Source organism: Polypterus senegalus, chromosome 15, assembly GCF_016835505.1.
Source record: "Polypterus senegalus isolate Bchr_013 chromosome 15, ASM1683550v1, whole genome shotgun sequence".
NCBI classification, from domain to species: domain Eukaryota; kingdom Metazoa; phylum Chordata; class Cladistia; order Polypteriformes; family Polypteridae; genus Polypterus; species Polypterus senegalus.
Window position 1 is genome coordinate 113,700,612 of NC_053168.1, and position 22,783 is coordinate 113,723,394.

General features: G+C 40.3%; 2 protein-coding genes across 4 annotated transcripts in view; one reads left to right on the top strand and one right to left on the bottom strand.

Moving 5' to 3' along the window:
• stx17 (syntaxin 17) overlaps positions 1-4,158 on the top strand; it is a 73,717-nt gene extending 69,559 nt beyond the window's left edge. For all 3 annotated transcript variants that reach the window (XM_039736621.1, XM_039736622.1, XM_039736624.1), the window contains exon 8: positions 591-4,158. In XM_039736621.1, the coding sequence (XP_039592555.1) occupies positions 591-839 (249 nt within the window). In that variant the 3' untranslated portion in view covers positions 840-4,158. The remainder of the gene's footprint in view (positions 1-590) is intronic.
• An 8-nt stretch (positions 4,159-4,166) lies between these two features.
• erp44 (endoplasmic reticulum protein 44) overlaps positions 4,167-22,783 on the bottom strand; it is a 110,745-nt gene continuing 92,128 nt past the window's right edge. Inside the window, exons 8-12 of the mRNA XM_039736620.1 lie at positions 17,971-18,087; positions 13,700-13,811; positions 11,568-11,709; positions 7,260-7,362; positions 4,167-4,862 (exon numbers count right to left, since the gene is read on the bottom strand). Coding sequence (XP_039592554.1) covers positions 4,758-4,862; positions 7,260-7,362; positions 11,568-11,709; positions 13,700-13,811; positions 17,971-18,087 — 579 coding nt within the window. The 3' untranslated portion in view covers positions 4,167-4,757. The remainder of the gene's footprint in view (positions 4,863-7,259; positions 7,363-11,567; positions 11,710-13,699; positions 13,812-17,970; positions 18,088-22,783) is intronic.

Below are 22,783 nucleotides of genomic sequence, written 5' to 3' on the forward strand. Positions count from 1 at the left end.
GGTGTAGCCTCCCAACATGGCTTACTGTATAATCTGGGCCAGGTGAATTTCCCTAGTGTTCAATGGAAGATAATTTAAGTGATTACAATTCTGACAATATTTGGCATCTTTGCTGTTTGTGTATGCATGGACTGAAGCTTGGAAGTGAAAGGAAGAGCACAAAATCTTATTTATTTTTCTTAATCTTGTTTTTATCATTCCAAGCAAGTAAGAACTGAATGCTCCATTTACACCAATGCCTAACTTCCTAACAGTATGTGCTATGGCCCTCGTGGCACAAAGACTAACATTGCATTTTATTTTCTGGCATCAGGCTGCCACATATAACAAACTTTTAACTTACAAACAGTTAAGTTATTACACCTCAGCTTCAAACCAAGAACAGGTTTTGAAAGGGATTGAAGACAAATGACAATTTGCAGTCCAACTTTCTTGTATTATTCTTTTCTGCAACTAATTTGTGAACAGCTCAGCACAGGTGCCAACTCGTGTATAATGTGGTCTGACAAACGTACAATATACTCGGACAGCCAGCGGAAGAGTGAGGGGCTGCTGTTTACTTACTCACTCAATGTTTTTCATTTTCACAGGCTGCCAAGTACAAGTTGGCCGTGCTGCCTGTGGCTGGAGCCCTGATTGGAGGTGTGGTGGGTGGCCCCATAGGTCTTCTGGCTGGCTTCAAAGCAGCAGGTGTGGCAGCCGCTGTCAGCGGTGGCATTTTGGGCTTTGCAGGTGGGAACTTCATCCAAAAGAAACGTAAGCAACAAATTGAAGTCAATTTGAAGCAACTGTCATCCAGCTGCCCAGACCTCAAGTGCCAAAGTGAAAAGAAATGTTAACGGATGGCTGCATTCCTCCTGGGAAATGGGGTCTGCCAACACCAAAGTGGGGTGTTCTTGGACTGTCCAGCTGTCAACTGCCAACTGTGAAGTGCTGAATATTGAATTTGTTTTGTGCAATAAACATCCTGGGGAAGAGCCTTCAAAATGTGGAGCTGCAAAAAGGGTGTATCTGAGGACGACAGGATTTTCTTCAATTAACAGGTTTTCAAAAAAGCACATAAAAAAATGAACTTCCCTGAACTTCCCTGATTATACAGCTTTACAGAGTCTGCCCAAGTTAAGCACACATGGCCTGGATGAAAAGCACCGGGAGACGCGTTAGCTGTCAAACTATAAAAGGCTGCTAAGAATTGAATTAAGATTTTTAATTATCTTGTGAAAATATTTCATTACTATGAAACAGTGAAAACCTTTAAGTAGTGGTTTGTTTTTAACATTTTCCTAAATAAAATGGTTATACACACCTTTAGTACAACTTTAAGGATGTTCAATTTGTAATTGTGAACTGATAAGCTAACAACTAAAATTCTGAGTAATGATTGTTGAAGAGCTCTGTAGGCGTCACTTTCATTTGTAATGATGACAGTACAGCTGCTTCCATCCTAATGTGCTTCCTCTGACATGATCACGATTTCAGGATAGTGTACATCCCAAATAGCTGCAGTTCTGGAAGGTGTTATCTAATTGAATATTATCACCCATTTCATCCCATCCAATACTACCGTTTTTTATTAAGTGTTTTCCTTGTTGTGGCCTGGAGTGATTTTGTGATTTTTCAGTCCAACTAAATGCTATGCTTCAAGCAGAGGCCAGTTTCTGCCTTAAGTAAATCCTTGTTTCCTGTTTCTAAATAGAAACATCTTTCATTTACGAACTTCTATGCAAGTTCAGTGTTTTGTAACTAATGACAATCTTTCTCAAACATCAGCAAATGGATGTGTGTGCATTTGGTATTTTCCATTGTAGGATGAGTCCTTAATAATAATCTTTACATGTATATAGCGCTTCAGTGACAGGGGAGCCACTTCAACCACCACTAATATGTAGTTTTATACATGACACCTGGATGGTATGATGGCAGCCATTTTTGCTCCATTATGCTCACCACACATTAGCTGTTAGGTAGTGAAGTGATGAGAGAGAGCCAATCAGAGTCAGGGGATGATTAACGCGGCCAGAAGGACCAGGCCATTGAGGGCAGTTTAGCCTGGACATTGGGATACACCCCACCTTTTACAAAGGATGCTCAGGGATTTTGTTTTGACCACGGAGAGTCAATACCTTGGTTTTATGTCTCATTCGAGAGCCAGTGCCATTTCTACTGCACTGGGGATTTGGGACCCTCATTCAGACCAGTGTAAGCACCTCCTGCTGGCCTCACCAACACTTCATCCCACAACAACCCAAGCTTTTTCCTGGTGGGTCTCCCATCCAAGTACTGGCCAGACCTGAACCTGCTTAGCTTCAGGTGGATGACGTCTTCTGGAGCATATCTGCAATGGCTGCCATTGATTACTCAATATCTATAATAACAACTATAAACTTAATATAAAATGAAAGAGTGCAAAAATACAATTTTTTTTTTCTGCACTTCCTTTCCAACCAGATATATCCTAGAACTTTCACTCTAGTTTAACAACTTAATTTGCAATACAAAACTGTACTTGCATCAAAAATACACAAGTGTTAATTAAAATGTATGAACTGGCAGCATTGTAATTTAGCAGGGCTTTCCACTAACGATGACCTCTGATTAAGTTAACCAGCCACCCCGAGAGGCACTGAATTAGCTTATCAGTTCACAATTAATCATGAAATATAGAAAGGATCCTACGCATTTTTTTTTTTTTTTGAAAGAAGCAAGGCGAGGCTACACTATTTTGTGAGAAGAATCTGAGACAGCCAGAATACTGTCCTTTACATTTTTGAGCAGGCCGTTCATGGCTACTGTACGTGTCTTCAATCTGATGGATCCTAAATGAATGAGGGTAAATGCACAGCTGAGACACGTCCAATTGCTCGTCGGGCTAAACGGACGAGCCCTGTGGGTTGTTTTTTTTTTGCAGGCGTTGCTAAGGTTTGCCTTCTGCTGAACCTTTACATTCTGGTGTCTGAATGGTGACATCACAAGACTTTCAGTGGTTTCTTCAAATTTACATCTTTTTCCCTTTGCCATCCCACACCAGTGTACTAAAAGGGCAACAGCAGTATGAAACTCAAAGCTGAGTGGCACTGCGTGATTCTCTAAGCCAGGGGGACAATGACTGAAATGGCCTACCTACCCAAGGAGATGGCTTGTTTCTCATACCCAAGACTATATTTGTGTAAGTTTTTAACATATTTAATAGGAGTGTTATTTGCTAACCAGCATGTGTTGCTCTTTTATAGCTTGATTTGTTGAGAACCTGCATAAGCACATAACAAAAATGAGGTGGTCCTCTGAAGAATGTATTGTTCTGTTGGTGATCATTCATAATTGACTATTTTCTATACCAGCCAATTGCAATGCAAATAAGTGGAACCAGTATGATGAAAGAATATAAATGTATCAGTTATGGTTAATTATTAACAGTAATGCACAGGGCAGGAAGCGTCTGCTGCTATGTGACAGAGACCCTCTGAGTGGCCTGATTTGCTCTTGTGGTTGGCTTCACTACACAAGAATGGTGTGTTTAACTCAAATGAGTCAAGTTTGAGTCCTGCTGCTGTTGTCTTGGGCAGGATGAGTAGCAGAGCAAATTACACAGCATTTCTCTAAATGTAAAAAATGACGTCTGGGAACTTCCACAGGCCTCCACCTGCACGTTTTGGGGCTTGCAGACTGTAAGTGCATATGCAGTTGTATTCGAGTTCTGTGTAGAGTCAGTTGAAGTGGTTTGCACAGCCATCTTCTCTCTCTCTCAGCTGGCCTGAAAAATCCCCAGGAGGAGGACTAACGTTGTAGGGACGGGCAGGGCTAGACTGAGCAAGTTGGGTTACTGCCACTTCATCCCTTGGCAGGAAAAAAAAAAAGAGGATTGAAAATGCCAAACCTGAAAGCCGAATCAAACCAAAATTTCTAAAAAGAGAGGAAGTGCACTCTTAAAGTGGAAGTCACTCGGGACACTAACCGCACGCGCGCACACACACACGGTTTAAAGACCACGTCAACTGCATGTAGCTTTGGAGCACAAATCAAACCTGACACAATCAGAGCTCAATGACCAGGAACTGAAGTGCCTGAATGTATTTCACAATCAATTTGTTTTTGGTGCTCTGTGTTCATGAAATACTGCTTTGTATCTAAAAGAAAAGTGATTAAAAGAAGTCAAACCAATGCAAACCTTGTAAAACATTTTAATTTATTTGTTGTCTTCCCCCTTTAAAGATACGTAAACAAGAAAATGATCCCCTTCGGAATGGGCTGTGATGGGATGTGGAGCGGTTTTGAAGTTTTTTTTTGGAGAATATTGTATAAAAAAAAAATAAAAACAGAAGCACATGCAGTGAAAGTTGAGACATTGAGAAAAAGAAAAAACAGACCGCAGGAAAATAGTGCAAGTGAACATCTACAAATCCTGGCTGCGACTGGCTAGTATTAAATAAATGCCAAAATCTGTTCAATTCATTAAGAGATTGGAGATGGGTTTATGGTACAGTTAAGAAAAAAGAAAATATGTATATTTTTATATACATGCTTCGCTTTGTTTTTAGCTACTGCATAGAAAGCCCACTAAGCACAGACATATTTACAAGCTGTAAAAACAAGATAGTTATTTTTTCCTTTTGACAAGAGAATCATTTTCTCAGTTTTATCCAAAATAAAAATTGTACACATAAGAGTTATGAAAATATAGGTTATTTCCACTGCTCCGGGGCCGACGCTCCCGATTTCAAGGCTCATAAGTGTGTGTCTTCAAGTTAGTCCTTGTGTGCTCAGAGTTCATCTCGACCCCTGTTCAGGATGGTGTACCTCGTTTCACTTGGTGCTAGCTTTTGAAAGGAGCTTTCTGGAGGGCTGCTGGCAACTTCTGCTTTCTCCTGTGGAGTAGAAAAAAGGGAAAGAGCTTGACCTCCCTAAATAAACCAACACCAGCTTAATACCACAAACACCAATCAAACATTTAAATAAGGACACAGATGGCAGAACACAATATCGGTTTCTTTCGATCAGGCCCACTATTAAAGGGTTATGAGGTCATGGGCTGCAGCCTCTGCCCTTGAATGGCACAGTAACTTTTTTTGTTTAATTTCCATCACATTTTCAAGTCAGACACACTGTTGACTGTCACGGACCTTCTCATGTAATTTCCTCCTTCACTATTTTGGCACTCAGTGAATGAATTTTAGGTCGTTCCTGCTGGGGGTGTTAAGTAAGGGCACTAGAAAATTTCACGTTGCAGAACTAAAATGCATCCAGCTGTTGTAATGACCGTGATGTCCAGGAGGCTCTGCCGTTTCATATTCACGTTACTTGCACCTGAGCCTGGTGCTGCAAACTCGCTCATTCCTGTAGTTGTATTGGGGGGGCATTGTGACTATCTCAGCAGTATCCAACCTTGGACATGGTGCCAGTCCACTGCAGGGCTCAGGCATTCATAGACACACACTCGGGTCAGTTTACAATCCCACATTGCACTCTTACCTTAGGGGTGTAGAAAAAGGAGAACCCACCGAGTCGGGGGGGTAGAATATGGAAATGCCACACAAACACCACCCAGGCACTGCAGTCAAACCAGGATGCGGAAGTTGATGACTGTCTGCAGCAGTGCTGACCATCGCACCACTATGCCACCCTGAAACACTGAACTGGCAGAGTTAATGAATGAAGGTGGTCCCACTCCTGTTCGTGGCACTCCATCATAAGGAATGTACTCCTTTGTTTAGTTTTAAAACATATTCTTGAAAAATAAAAGTAAACTGATGAATCAAAGATGGTGTGGTTTGTATGCTGATGATTGTAATCAAGTCCTGTTTCAGAGTGATGCCACATGTACAGTAGTAGAACATTCTAGACAGCGTACTAGATATTACAGCACACAGCCTAAGCTGCCTGTAGGTCTGCCAAGGTATACGTCTTAACATCACGGTTCATGTTCAGTTTATTGTCAGGTGTACGGTGAAAGTTTTACTTACCTGTCTTACTAACACTTCGGCAAACTTCACCATCATGAATAGGAAGGATAGGACTACTAGGAAATTATAAACCTTACTTGGAAACTTCCAGGTGCTTCCAAATGTCACATTACAAAAACAGTCAAAAGTTAACTTGCCTCACACTTGGAACATTCAGTAAAAGTCAAAGGGGTCCATGGTTTTGTTTTTTTTTTTTTTTATCCAGCCAATGTGTTATTTAAGGGCCCTGAAGATCACAAGAGTGTAGTGTGGTTATCGTCTTACTTCAATAGCTGGAGCCCCAGCACGTCATGCGTTTCACACAGGGAGTCTGTCTAGCACGTTGCCCACAATACCACAGGTTTGCTGTGCCTTGGAGCTCACATTTTTGTTGAACTGACAAACCAAATCCTGTCACTGACTCTTCTAGGCTCACCCAGTGCCAATGGGAAGTAGTGAACCTTGGCTAGTCAGAGTCCGGTTTTTCTGGTGGCAGATGCTGAGCCTCATCTTTTGTTTAGAACAGCAACGTCACCACGTCTGCCTTTCAAGATCTCAGTGTCTTGAATGGAGTGCCGTATGGCCCACTGATTGGTGCTGAGTTAATAGTTCCAATCAACCTATCAGGCTAAACGGAGAACATGCTAGGCTACGAACTGACAGGGTCCAAGTGCTAAACCAGCTCTCTGCAATTCTGATTTGCACGTTTCTGGTCAGTAACGAAAAATTCCATTTATTGAATCTCTTTTGTTCTCCACAGCAGTTTACATGGAGCTCATACACCACTTTATTGAAACTGCCATTATCTGCAGAATGAAGAATAAGGGGTGAGGTTTATGTAACTGGTATAGTAATAGACATTTGATGACATTTCACGAAGTAAGGCAGCAGTGCTGTAAAGGACGGACCAAGGTAATGGACACTGGACTCCTTTGGGAGAATTAGGAAGCATCCCATCAACCTCATTTAGTCGGTCAGTGAGGAGATTCCTCCGAATTCAGCAACAGCCTGAACAGCACATTACACAGGCATACTGGGCAAATTAGTGGCCAACTGCATCTGACATTTTCAAGGCAAAATGACAAAACTAAAGGTGAACAAAGTCTTTCCTGTTTAGCATTTATTTATTAAATTGAAGTTATAAAATCTGCATAACTGACCGGGAGGTGAATCGTGTGGGAGGCTGCACTGAGACCAGACTGACGAGGGAAAGTCCCAGCTGCACTCTGCACAGATTCCACAGATTACATCTCATGCCCGCATCCCCTTGCTAAAATGTCTTGGAGCGCCACCTGCTGCTGTAATTCTGCAGTCACAACTCACCTGACCAGGTGTGATGTCTGTAGGATCCGGCCCGTGGTGAAACTCTCGATGAAGTTTTCCAGAGTGTAAATCCAACACAAACTGTTTTAATTTACCTGGAACACTGAAAGCAAAAGAGCTGTGTGTTAAAAGAAGGAGTCAACCTAGAAACTTGCGAGCAGAGACCCCCATTCAAGACCTATGACACATAATACTTTAGACATTCTTGTCACTGCAAAGTTTTTCTTGCATTTTTAAAATGACTGTTTTCTGCAGAATGCTCACGTCCAAGGCCATTCAGTGACTTGGGGGCTTTTACAGGGGGGCACACTCACAGTTTAGGTTTATTAAGCATCTTTAATAAATTTAAAAAAAAAAAAAAAAAAGGACAATGGGATCCAAAACAAAGAGAAAACACTGAAGACTGGGGTCTCTAAACCAAATGAACTGTTGATGCCAAAAACAAAAGGCTTGATAGCCAAAACAAAGGGTCAAACCTCACACATTCCATTCAAACTAATAGCCGTGTCAAAGACAACAAGAGTTAGGACTATGAATGAATTTAGCTTAGAGTCCTTCTCACAGTCACTGAAGATGCAGCGATGCACGTTGAGTGACAGGGAATGCCCGGCAGGACATAAAAAATCCATTTTAGTTCCAGGTTGTAATGCAAAAAAAAAAAAAAACCAAGACAAACACAGAGGGGAATGAATACTTTTACAAGACACTGCAGTCTTCACTGTTACGCTTTATTGGTCTGTGAGAATGCATTCCTAGGGGTGTGCCAAAAGAAATACCAAGAATGTTCTCTTTCTAGAGATTTCTATTGGGGCCGTTGGGACGACGACGACGACTCCTAGTTGGTTTATTGTAGTAAAACACTATTATACTATAAAAGCATTACCACACCTGGACACTTGAACATCCCACAACCACTGGACCCTAGACGTGCTAACCTGCTCATCCCTGGGATGTTTGCAGAGCAGCCCTTTGTAACCTTACATCTTCCATAATGGAGAGGACAACAGCCAGAGCACCAAAAGCACCTTAATAGACAGAGAGTGTCCAAAACTCTGCAGCTGCAGTCAAGCTGCCAAATTCCAGAACGGTTTTCCGAGCAGAGCTAAACAAGGCTTGTATGCTGAAGGTTTACCCAGCAGAAGACAAGTATAAAATTATGGGTGTTAGGATTGTTTTTTTTTTGCTACCTTTGAGGCAGCACTGTAAGCAGGAGTACCACCCAACAGTGCACTTCCAAACTGTGGACCTTGTCCATTCCTGAAGCTAATCACTCATTTTCTTCCCGTTAATCCAGCTTTGTGAAGGCCATATGCCAAGATGTCCAAGTTCATATTGACAAATATAAAACACCATCCAAACAATTTTGATTATAATACTAAGGCACAGGGTTAAACAGGTTTGGAAATGAAAAGATGCATCTTAAGGAAATCCATCCCTTCTAGAAAAAAAAAAATAAAAAAAAGACGTGGGGTATGCTCACTAGGTAGACTGCTTCATGTACCGCAGCCCACTTCACGTCAGGTGGCTCTTCATTACCCCACCTCACATTTTTGGTAGTTCTTCAGTGTTTGCTTCCCAAATCCTTTTTGCCATCTTCCATTGTGGATTCACTCTACCAGACTGAAGCACAAAACATTCAGATCCGACCTGACCCATCACACCTCTCAGCTGTGCACATTCTCCTTCAATCAACTCAATCACAACAACAACTACAGATTGATAATATCATGTGCCCATAGTCTGGGAGGCGCAGGAACTTAAAAATGTTTAGGAACTAATGAAAGTCAAAGTGTGGGCTGTTAGAATGTTGATCACTGCTGTCCTTGTACTGTAAAGTTCTATCAATGTTTTATTTGTTTGGCTTCACTAAATCAAAGACAGTGCAACTGACATAATGGAAATAAAACGAATACACAGTAGCCTATAGATATGGAAGTGTTGTCACCACTGCCAGCCCATTTAAAAACTTGTCATTTTTTTAATAGATTTTATCACATTTTGGGGATCTGTGCATTAATTACTCTCATCAGGAAAGGCTGGCTGCAGGTCAGTATTTCTCTTCCCCATTTCTTTTAACCATGTATGCTGAAACAATCATAAGAAAACTGGACAAGGATTTCCACCTATCAGTTGAAAATTGAGGTAAAAATCGGTGGCCGTAACAACATGGATTTCACCACCTTGGGTGTGGAAAACAAGAAAAACCTTGAATGGCTGATAAAGCAAGTTAGAAATGAGAGCACACTATCGGGAGTGCACCTGAACACCAAAAAGACCAAAATTACTACAACGGCAGGTAGGGCAGTAAAAATAAATATCTTCAATAATTTATTTTGCTAGGACAGGCAAATCAGGCCCAAAGCCAAACAACACATAGCCTTTGGTCAAAATGCAGCACTAAGCCTGAAAAGGCAAAAATGTCAGACTTGTCCATGCCATTGTGTTTCCCCATCGTTATGTATGACTAAGTTTTGACTTTGAAAACAGTGGACAGACAATACATCGATGCATTTTGAGTTATGTTGCTGGAGAAGGCTGCCAAGTGCACTGTGGGCATTGAAAGTGACAGAGAAGTTCAAGACAGAAATCAGTCTGAAAGGAAAAAAAAAAAACACACCATGCCAAAACGTATCTTGGACATCTGATGTGTGCCAACAGTTTAGAGAAAGGAATCGAGTTAGGAAAAGTTAGTGGAACAAGGAGACCAGGAGGACAATGAATAGGCTGGATAGATGACACGGGCAAGGGATACTGCTCAAGACAGAATGGCGTGGACGTTGCTGTCCCAGAGAGTCCCCAAAAGTTGGAAACAACTGGATGGATAAATCAGTCAAATTTAGAATATCAGCTTCTTTTTCATAGTGTGCATTTCACAATGAGCAACGTGTCACATTTTAAGGACCTGCAAATTACTTGAGAATAGTAACATCAACTCCGGTTTCATATAGTGCCTGTCATGATGAGCAGTATGTCAAGGCTGCCGCTGCCACTCAGTCATACAAAGTCGCACCTTTCACAGTAACTGCAGTTACAAAGCCTTCAAGCTGTGTGATTTAAGCAGTTTATTTCATAGCAAGTAAAATTAAAATAATCCATGTTAGGCTTTATTGTGCCTGAAATTTAGGACACAATTACAATGTACTTAACTAGTTCATCTAATTTGTATTTAATAAGGTTTTCATAGTAATTTGAGAAATCGGTTTGTAAAAAAAAAAACAAATACCCAATATACATTTTATCAGTAGTAACTTTCTAAAGTGTTGTATTTTAATTCAAGTTGTTATTTAGCACGGTGTTGGCTCTGACAACTCTCCCCACAGACTCTCTCTGCATCAGCACTTGCACGACTCTGGCACCAGCCAAATGTGTCCATTCCAAAACAATACCAGTGCTCCCACTGGGCCACTGGGGAAGGCAGCATAAACGCTCACAATTATGAAAAATGACACCCAGGAGAAAAGAGATTTGCTTCAGGAATGGGGAGAAAAAAAAAAAAAAATCAATGAGGGCCCTAGTCAGGTAGGAGGGATGAAGCCGCTTTTCTGCTAGTAGCAGACCTGTGGGCAGCCTAAATGGATGTTGATGCTGAGCAGAAGGCATGGCTGCAGAGTCATAACTTCTGATTTTCTAGGTGTTGGTCACTGCTTCATCACCGCTCTCAACGTATGAAACCTCTGTTGGCTATTGCAGGTGTCATATGAAGCATCCGCTCTACATGCACAAAAGCCTCGGGGGGCTCCTTTAATATGTTACACAAACAAGTCACACCATCTGATTACGTGAAATTCAGGACAGGCCATCTACTGTCACTCAGAGGCAGCCCATTCAATACACCAATCCAATTTTTTTTTCCTTGAAATATCAAATGTGTTGGAATCACAAAGTTGAAAAGCCCCATCAGCTGAATGTCTCTTATCAGAGCTTGTGTGTGAAAATGCAAATAGAATCTGCTGTATCCCCCATTGCGTACCTGGGCATTGTGCAACAGTATCTTGTACCACCAACACCGGGTGACAAATAGTCCACCAAAGTGGTCCAATATCACACCTTCTAAAGATCATGTACAAACACACTGCTGGGCTCATTGCATTACTTTCTCAAAATCGCAGCCTTTCCCCTCAAGCAACTGACAGCTGAGCTGATGCAGTTCAAAGGCATTCAAGCGAGCAGACCCCAGTGTGTAGATGTAGAATTCAGATGATCACTCAAATGGTCATTCCAACATCATCAATGAACCCAGCACATCATTACAGTCACCAGACTCTAGCAAGTTCCTTTTAAATCCAGCTCTCTGGATTAGATACTTACGTTAGGTCACTGAATTCTGGGAAGACATACATATGTCTGAAGCTGTCAATTGCAATAACAGGACAATCTGCTGGTGTCTTCTGAATGTGCAGAAGCGGGTGTCGAAACTTGTCACAGTCTGCATGCAGGAAGTTGATTGTACCTAAGGAGTACAAAAGTATCTTGAAGAAACCATGAAGCACCAAACATGAGACATTTTCACACAAAACGTATCTGATTCCTTGTCTTGTTTGTTAAGGTCACTAGTATTTTGTGCAATTTAGAGTAAGTCTGAGTAAGGCAATAGCTCGGAGCTGAAAGAAACAGTAGGATCCGCTTGACACTCCAGAACACCCTTGGCCACATTCCCCTATTGGACTCTACCAAAGATACAGGGCCTATAAAAAAGTATTCACTCTTTTAATCTTTTTCATGTTTTATCTTTTAGCACAACACTAAATCACAGTGGATTCAATTAGACTTTTTTGGCACTGATCAACAGAAAAATCTCTACAAACTGATCTGTTTTCCAGTAATTGAACACAAATTAACTGATTGCCTAAATGACACACCTAAACTATCACTGCCCTGGCCAACTGGATATAAATGTTACGCAGTTAGCTAAATCAAGATCTCCTCTGTGCAGTCAGCATGTTTCACGTGACTGTATAAGAAACACATCTGCATCTGCTGGGGAGTCCGTTTTCTGACAGAAACCTCAGCATAAAGAGAGGAACACGCCAAACAACTCTGATCAGGTTACAGAAGGTGAGAGTTAGGGGACTGATACAAAAAGTCCAAGTCATTAAGTATCTATCAGAGTACAGTTAAGTCCATATAGATCAGCTCTAGATCTGCCTGAGTGACAGTACTAGGAGTGCACAAGCATGGCGGGCCACCCAGAGACCAATGGCAACTCCAAAGAAGTTACCAGCTGGCTGTGACTGCACATACAACTGTTACATGGGTGCTTCACTGGTCGCAGCACTGAGTGCTACAGCTCAACCACAGCTACAGTGGTATGGATATTTAATTAGGATGAATAAGACAAGGTATTCCATAAAGCTGTTTGAAATGAACAGTGAAGGAAGACTGAAGAGAACAGCTAAAAGGCTATGTAAAGAAAACATCAAAGAAGCAGCCAGAAAAACAGGAATGGCCATAGAAAATCTAAAGATCCTGGGGAAAAGATAGAAAAAAAATTAAATCATTGGCTCAACACCCCAACACTGTTAGGTAGAACAGGAGAAGATGGCCCCTTTTTGGCTTATAATTCTGTCTCCCAGTCCTTTTACCAAAATTATTTTATGCCTCTTTCAGTGTGGCATAGCAATGCCATAATTCATAACTTGATTTCAGCTTAAATTGACATTTGTAATGCCATTCCTGACCACAAAATCACTGATTTGCTCAGATTGTAGAATCAGATCTCAGACATTTTCTATTTTGTATTCTGGTTTTCACCAAAACTCCACCACAGTTTCTGATAAGACCAAAATTGAGCCTTATGATATTCATACTAATTGCTATTCTAGGCATACGCCAAACACCACGTGTCATCAAAAACACACCAGCATGGTTTATGAACAACAGTGTTAATGTCAAAGGGTGGCGCAGTCAGAGTGCAGACTTCATTTCACTTGAAACATTTGTGGCTGAACCTAAATATCTGTTCACACACAGTTTACTGTGCAACCCGACAGAGCTTGAGCAGTATTGGAAAGATGAATAAGGAAAACGTGCAGTGTCCAGATGTACAAAGCCGACAAAAGACCTGTCCACACAGACTCGAGGCTGTCATGGCTGCCAAGGGTGCTTGCATGAAATACTGACCAGAAGAGGGTGAAGTGTACTTACTTAAGACTGCTTTTCTGATGATCACTGTCAAAAAGTCTAATTAAATTCAGTGTGATTTAATGATGTAAAACTTCACATGGTGGAGACCAAGAAGTTACATGGGAGAGTGCACAACTTTTCCAAGGCGATGCTAACTTGTGTTGTTCTTCAAATGAAGTGTGTGATTATGTTCCAGTGTGTCACCAGAATGTAGCAAAGTTAAAAAGGCCGGACCTTCCACCGATTACAGTTTGTGTAATGAAGAGGAATGGGCCCTCATTTGGAAGATGATCTCAGGAATGCCAATGCCACCTTACCTTTCTCACTGATTAGCTGTCGTGCCACTTCATGCTGAAACTTCTCTAGACTCTCCGTGTCTTCCTTCATGTGGAAAAGTATAAGGAAAGGCAGGCCTTCTTCTGTAAGTTCCTGTGCAGAACATAAGAACAGTCAGGAATATGAAAGTCACTGTACTGTCTAGAGCACAGGCCCTCAATCACAGTCCCGGGGGGCCGCAGTGGCTACAGATTTTCATTCCAGCCAGTTTTCTAACTAGAACTCAGTCCTTGCAGATAATGAAACTTGATATTTAACTCTATGCCTTGTTAGTGCTTTCATTTATCAAAGACTAATTTTAGCTACATTGTAGATTAGGGGTCCTTAATTACAGTCCTGGAGGTCCACAGTGGCTGCAGGTTTTCACTTCAAGCAGTTTCTTGAATAGAACCCATTTATTTACTACTAAAGCAATATGTTTTGGGGCTCAATTTGAAATATCTTGCTTGTTACAATTCAGAACAGCAACTGCATTTAAGTTTTAAATGTTGCCTGTTTTCTTAACCACACATTAGTTAATAATGAAATGCAGCTAACCAATAAACCAGCAGCTCTCCTTTTTAAACCTGTGCATTTGCACCATGAAGTATCAGTGTTAAAAAATGTTTAGAAATAAATGGCAGGGGAATTGGAAGGACCGTTAAGTTTAAATCCGTTCACATGATTAAGGTTCTCAAAGAAGAAAACTCTACACTGCAATTAAAATTTACACAGAATGAGTGAAAGCATTAACAAGTCAAATAGTTAGATACCAAGTTTCATTATTAGCAAGGACTGTCTTTTTAATTAGGGAACCAGTTGGAAGTAAAACCTGCAATCTCTGAGGCCCTCCAGGACCAGCTTGACCAAATCTGATCAGTGAGACTCAACGGCCAGACAATGTGCATTTGACGCTCCTTCAGTTCCCAGTGTGTGCCAAGGAATATGGCGAAGCCCCCTTGCAAAGACATCTTCCTTCAAGAAGCTTATTGCTGGGTCTCCTCTTCATTCACACCATAGGGCAGCACCTTGGCAAAGCGAGAGCCTGGCAGTATAACACTTTATATAAACAGGAAGGTCCTATGGCAGATGAAACACACAAAGAGGTTCCCAAGTGTGGCTATCCAGTCTGGCAAGTTAAAACAACAAACTTTATGAAACTTCAAATAGCACAGCTTAAGAATTGAAATGGTACCACATAATCAAGGCACTAATGCGGATATATTCAAATCTGTCCCGTGCCCAGCTGGCCACGCTGCAGGATCATTACATTCCCTGCAGATCTACACACTGAGCACACATCTGCCATTTCAGCTCCTTGAAAAGAAGCTCCTGCCCACCTTGTCCCGCATGTGGCTCATCTGGAGACGTGCGCTGCGGACATGATCAGTGACTGCATTGCAAGGGGCTGTAAGGTGCAGCGGTGGGGGTGGGTCCGCATGCATAACCCACTCGGCCCAGCAGACTGTCTACCACTTGAATCAGAGGATTCCTAGAAAACAAGGGTAACATCGGGATCTCCGGGGGCTCTGAAAGGTCTGGTTGCTATGCAAGAGGCCCTGAGGGAAACAGCACTGGGCACCAAACATCTGCCTGAGCAAACAGAGCCAGCCAGGCGGGAAGGATTACATGGCCGCTTCACTGTGGGAAAAGCATACTAGGCGGCCGTCAGTCAAAGCCGAATATGCTAACTACCTGGCATGTGCTGCATTTTGTAAAATGCATTTCAAGATAAGGGGGGAGGGCACTAGCATTCCTCTGCTCTGTAAAAGCGACCGGGACACACTGATGTGCCACCACTTACACTAGACAGGCAAACCAAAAGTGTCAGTTTTAAAAAGGCCACCACCAGAAAAGCATACAATTAGATGCTTTAGAAGACCTGTCGTTAGTCCACTAAATCTCACTACTTGTTAGCAATCATTTGAAATGATGAAACAATCCCATGTGCACAAAAACTCGAGTCAGCTGTATCAAGGCAGCCGGGCTACTGGGCACATTTTAAATCTGCTTGCAAATCTGAAGGCACACTGTGCCATCCAAAGTATGTGCAAAAAAGCAAAATGATGTCCCTAAAACTACACCAATAAAAAGCCTTTTGGGCTTTGCAGTGAAATTAAGAAACTGTTCGGGAATAATCAAGACTTAAGGGGTGTTGTAAAGATGAGGATATTAATTAATGTAACATCAATGAAATGATTATAATATGCCTTTTAATTTAAAATTTAATTAGGTGCAGTCTAATCCTTAAGGATTTTCAGTGGAGATCTTGTATGCCGTGCTTAGTGGTACTCATTGTCCAAGTGATTATTAGAAATATGGCATCACAGTGCTTGGACTCAAGTTTGATTCCTAGTCATTTACTACAGAAACTGTTCATGGTGATTTTATATGCATGACAAAATACATTCCAATAGATGGTGCACTGCAGACTTAGATTTCAAACCATCTTACCACAGGGAACGCAGCTAATCAGGGTAAGAATTTATACATGTAAAACCTACTCGAGTTGTTAGGAATTGGCCTGGAAGAGAACGTGTCTCTATGCCGGCCTCATGCACAGAGAAGAGGTGGTACTAGTGGCCGAAGAATCTGCAAGGATCACAGCTGGGGATCAAAAAGTCTCCAAAACTTGGAACAGATTCCACCGATATCACCACAAGCTGGTTCGGGCAACAGCTATAAATAATCCTCTGCTGTCATCAAACAACAAACTCAAAGAGCCTACAGTTTAGCAAACATTATTGGAATTTTCAGTGAATCCGAGTTATGTGGTCAGGTGAGACAAAAATAGAGCCACAGCCACAAACACCAGAGGTGGATTTGACAGAGGGCATACATCAAAGTACCTCATTCCCATTGTGAAGTATGCAGGTGGATCTTTGATGTTATGGGGCTGTTTTTCTGCCAAAGGCTCTGGACACCTTTTTAGGATGCATGGTAATTATGGAAGTACATCAGGTACCAGTGGATAATGAATCAAAACCTGACTGCCTCTACCAGGAAGGTTAAATTGGGCCATTGTTGGATATTGCAGCACGCAATGATCTAAAGAAAACCTCAAAAATCAACTTAAAAATAGTTCAGTGACCACAAAATCAAGACTTTGTCATGGCCATTCCAGACCCCTGACCTAAACCCCTGGGATGAGCTGAAGTGGAGAGTTCACATCTGAAGGATCTAGAAAATGATTCTGTATGGAGGAAAGGTCTTAGATCTCTTGCCAAGAGTCATTAGGCCTCATTAAGCATAAGAGGGGAAAACTCAAGAATAATTCGGGTGCACAAAATATTAAAAGAAAGGGTGGCAAATACTATCACAAATAAGTATGAGAAAATTTTGTTTTATGATAAGAATTTCTTTTTCTTTTCAATAGTACAAGTGTGTTCTGTTGTGTTGGCCATTATGGATGTAGTGAGAAGTCAAACAAAATGACACCTTTTATTTGCCAACTAAAATGATTATAATATGCAAGCTTTCGAGGCAACTCAGGCCCCTGATTACATCTCTACCCGAAGAAGGGGTCTGAGTTGCCATGAAAGCTTGCATATTATAATCATTTTAGTTGGCAAATAAAAGGTGTCATTTTACTTGCCTTCTCACTTTTTCCTTTCAATTATTTTTTTTTCCACCACCAATTTTGAACATTAGTGGAGGACACTGTATGTGAAGCATGGACCTTGAAGTCCCTGCATATGTGGCATCTGACTAGCTCACTGAAAACAGATTATCTACTGCTATGGAGTGAGGTACACTGAGGTTTTACTGTAAATAAGAATGACTGTGAATTACCACCTGTGAGTAGCTGTGTTTTGTGCTGGAGGCTAAAGTAATGGAGGTAATAGAAAATTTAACAGAAATGTTGGAAACTGGGTTATAACTGTAAACATGAGTTCCAACCAGAGGAAAGGATTCTGGTCATAAATAAATTAGTATATACTGTGTGTCGTGTGAGATGTACAGTGAGAGCTGCACTTCAAGGAGAGTCCGTCGAGCTTAAAAAACCCTTCATCCATTTTCAAATCTGCCTACAAGTTTGTAGGAGACTAAAAGCCTATCCTTCCAGCCTCACACATGTTGGGATGTGAGGGGGAAAAAAAAAACAACACATGGAGAAAAAAACCCTGGCAGAAACAGCGAGAACATGAAGTCTCCACAAAGACTGTGACTGGTATATAAAACAACTCCCAAGTGAATGGTGTCATTATATATAAATACATGTAGTGTACACAACATACTCTACCATCAACATGTGACTAGAACTGCTTCTTACCTCTCCATTCTCAAAAGTGATTTCCCGGACCAAAGGAACACATTTATCTTGTGTCCAGGCATACATCAAGTCAAAGTTGGTCAAAGACCCAAGGAAGACCATGTCTGGGGTGTTCTCCTTCAAAAAAAAAAAAAACAAATAAGGAGGCATCATTAAAAGTCAGTGGGAACTATAAGCCAGTGATAAATCAACAGGAAGAGTAGATAGTATTTACTCAGATTTACCCAACATTCTATAAAGAAGAAAGCTAGCTGTGTATATATATATATATATATATATATATATATATATATATATATATATATATATATATATATATATATAGAGAGAGAGAGTCTTACCATGTCCCACAAGTTAAAACAAGATCTGACGTATTGAAGAGGTGCTTCATGTCCATATCAACATGTAGAAGTGATGAAGTCTATAACAGACTGTCTGCATCCAAAACCACAGCCTATGCTAATAAGGAGTTTTTACCTTCACACTTTACAACTTTTCTTGTAATATTCAATCCTAGCTTTCTTATGCATAGTCTTAGTGAGTCACGGACAGTCGCGACTCCTGCCATTTGTCTAGTGTGACTCAATACAACAAAATGAATGTAGTTGTGTAATTGGACATTCTCATGGCAACAAGACCCACCAACTGCAGTTGTAAAGCATGATATGAAATTGTGTAATTTGATACCAGGTTTACCAAACTTATTATGGTTCAGCCCTTGTGATTTGCAGGTTTACAGTTCATGGATCAGTCTATTTTGCAGGTTAGTCATCAATAATTAAATGAAAATCATTTTGCGATTGATTGAGGAAAAACTGCAGACGCTGAAGCCCTGGTAATTGAATGGACTGCAACTCCCAGCATCCCCGGGAACACTGGAGTCATTAGGCGCTTTGACGGTTGCCACAAGGGCTGCTGGGTGAAAGATAAGGACACTAGCTTTAAAATGACTCATAACCCGAGAGAATTGAAATTGGTGTAATCTTTGGTTTCAATGTTTCTCTGCACAAATGGATTACAATTACATCCATAAGATTAGTTTTCTCTTCATTTATGTTCTTGTTCTGTGCCAGCTTGATCATGTAAATTCGTCTAGGTTAGAAAACATGTTCTCTGGGAGCGCTCCCAAACCTCTGCAAATCTTCATATAAACTTGCATCATGATAGGAGAAAACTTTACATAACATTCATGGGACTATTCATAGGGGATTTTGTTTCATAACTACACCACCATCCATAAAACTGGACTGTGTTGTGTTTGTTTTCAGCTTAGTGTTTTGTTGGATGTATTTTGTATCAGTAATATTAATCATTTTTGTCATTTATTAAATAAATATCCACACATATTTACTATAATTTAAATCTTATAAAAAGTTAGTTCACTGAAGAACTAGTGAACTATGCATGTTGTTTGGGGGCTGCCACACATTATTATCTTGGCAGCCAATCTTACGCATGTAATTTTACTGCGCAGCGATCATTTTATCTCGCTTTTCTCACAACTATGTGCATCTTATTTCATACAATAAACTTAGAATATACAGTAATCATGGGCCCAAAACGTATTTGCACATTTTCGCAATTGCAGGGGTCCTGTGCCCCTAATCCCTATGGATCACAATGGATTCTTTTAATTCTTATGATAAATGACATATTAGGGCTGCAAGATATTGGCCTCCTTTTCAGAGTATAAATTAAACAAGAGTAGCAGGGAGAGAATTTGGTTATAGGGCTAACAAATTTTTAAATAACCTGCTTACCCGTGTCAAAGAAACTCCACAGGCACCAACATTTACTGTAAATCAAGGCTGATGAATATGCATTATTTTAGAATAGCCTGCTTTTTTATTAGGGGCCGACACTTATCTTCAAATCTTCGACGCCTGTTTAATGTAATATACTCACCAACTAAATCAAACACCCCAGAAATATTATTATCATTGGATGCAGAAAAAGCATTCGACATGATTGAATGGAAATACCTTTTTACTATTTTGGAGAAGTTTGGGTTTGGCCCGAACATTTGTGCATGGATTAAATTACTGTATACTAACCCAGAAGCTTCAGTTTGCATCAATAACATTTGCTCAGACTACTTTAAACTAGAACGTGGCACAAGACAAGGATGCCCTTTGTCACCGCTGCTGTTTGCAATTGCCATTGAACCACTGGCAATACATTGTCGAAATACTGATCAGATAAAGGGGATTAGCAGAGAAGGACTGGAACAGAAAATCTCATTATATGCAGATGACATGGTACTGTATATATCGGACCCAGAAAATTCAGTGCCTGCAGTCTTAGCAGCACTCACAGAATTTCAAAAGCTCTCTGGTCTCAGAATTAATCTGAATAAAAGTGTACTCTTTCCGGTGAATTCTCAAGCATATAATATTAGATTAGACACCCTACCTTTTATCATTGCAGAACAGTTTAAATACCTCGGGGTAAACATCACAAGTAAACATAAAGCTCTATATCAACAAAATTTCGTCGTCTGCATGGAAAAAATTAAACAAGACTTGCATAGATGGTCAACCCTTCATCTCACACTAGCTGGAAGAATTAACACTGTTAAGATGAATATTCTTCCTAAGCTCCTTTTTTTATTTCAAAACATACCAATATACATTAATAAATCGTTCTTTAAGCAATTAGATTCAACAATAACCTCATTTATTTGGAATTCTAAACATCCACGCATCAAAAGAGCGACCCTACAAAGACAAAAGGCAGAAGGCGGCATGGCTCTACCTAACTTCCAGTTTTATTACTGGGGCAAATATACAGTCGATAAGAACCTGGACACAAATAGAAGAACATACACAGGCATGGACCGCAATAGAAGTAAAATCCTGCAGTACTTCTTTGTATTCCTTGCTTTGTGCTCCAATAAACACACGTTATCGGCAATACACTAATAACCCAATTGTGCTCCACTCACTTAGAATCTGGAACCAATGTAGAAAGCATTTTAAGACGGAGAAGCTTCTTTCTGTGGCACCCTGCAAGAGAACCACCTCTTTCAACCTTCACAAACATATGCAGTTTTAATATCTGGAAAAATTTGGAATTAACTTGCTTAGAGATCTTTATATAGACGTCTTTGCATCCTATGAACAATTACATTCCAAATTTAACATTCCAGCTACAAATTTCTTTCACTATCTTCAAATCAGGAACTTTGTTAAACAGAACCTTCCAGATTTTCCTCATCTTGCACCCTCATCCACGCTGGAAAAAATATTGCTCAATTTTGAGGAATTAGACTCCATCTCTACAATATATAAAATCATTTTACAATCCCTTCCTTTCAAAGATCCAAGAGGACACTGGGAAAATGACCTCTCAATTAATATATCAGAAAGGAGTGGAAAGTAGCAATGCAGAGAATTCACTCGAGCTCCATATGCGCAAAGCATACAATTATACAACTCAAAATTATATATCGAGCACATCTGTCTCGACTAAAACTCTCCAAAATGTTTCCAGGGCATGATCCAACCTGCGAACGCTGCAACCAAATCCCAGCCTCACTGGGTCACATGTTCTGGGCCTGCACCAAATTAACATTATTCTGGACAAAAATTTTTAATTACCTCTCAGACAGCCTTGGACTCACAATCCCTCCTAACCCATTAACAGCTGTGTTTGGTGTTCTTCCAGAGGGGCTTAAAGTGGAGAAGGACAAACAAATTGTGATTGCATTCACTACACTGTTGGCATGCAGACTTATTCTGATAAACTGGAAGAACCCAAACTCTCCTCTTATAAGTCAGTGGGAAACTGATGTGTTATATTATTTGAAATTGGAAAAATCAAATACTCAGTTAGAGGATCTGTACAGACTTTTTCAAAACATGGCAGGATATAATCAGTAATATTTTAAAATAAGTTCATAAAGCACAGAGAATTTATTAATTTAGGTATTTTTACAAGCCTTAAATTTTACACCGTTTGGCTTGCTCTCTCTCTCAGGGGTGGGGATCGATCTGTTCTTAATATTATTCTTTTTTTTGTAAAAACTTGATTGCTATGTATTGGTTGTAATAAAATTAATAAATAAATAAAAAAAAAAAAAAGAATAGCCTGCTTTTGTTAGATCTACAGTGCAGTTTGGCTTATATTGCTCTCTTATACTGCTTTTTAAATAAATGTAGTCATTATTTTTGATTCACCACTACTGTCTTTTCCATTCCCTTTTTCTTCTGTGCATTTGTGGAGGTTCTTGGCCCGTCTTGTAGCAAATGTCAAAAACGATAAACTTAAGTTCAGAAGTCTTCTATCCAAATGAAATTGTCATCTTTTGCCGATATAGTGATCTTTTCCAAAATGCAGTGGATAGTATTTGAATATTTACATTTTTGTACGATTGTTCTCTGTTTATGTTTCAACATTTTCTTTTGTATTTTTGTAATTATTGTACTATGTTTGGGCTGACAAGTGGTAGTGAGACTTGGAAGCGGGAAAAATTGAACAGAACTGATAAGGAGTGCCAAGAGGTAAAAACGGTGTAATACACTTTATGAAAGGTAACAAAGACAAGGTGACCATAAAGGAAAGGGAAGAGTGACCAGAAGAATCCACAAATAAAATTAAAGAGGTTCTCTGTAACCCAGTGTGGATAGACAGAAGTCGGCAAACAGTGGTAACTACCGAGCACCAAAAATGTATCCCAGAAGGGAACTTTCTAAAGCCAAAAGAATTCGGTCAAGACTGTGGTAGAATGAAAGGTTGGATGAAACATTTGTTCAGGACAATAGAAGGCAAACACAACAGGCACTAGTTAGGATCATCCAACTATAGATGATGC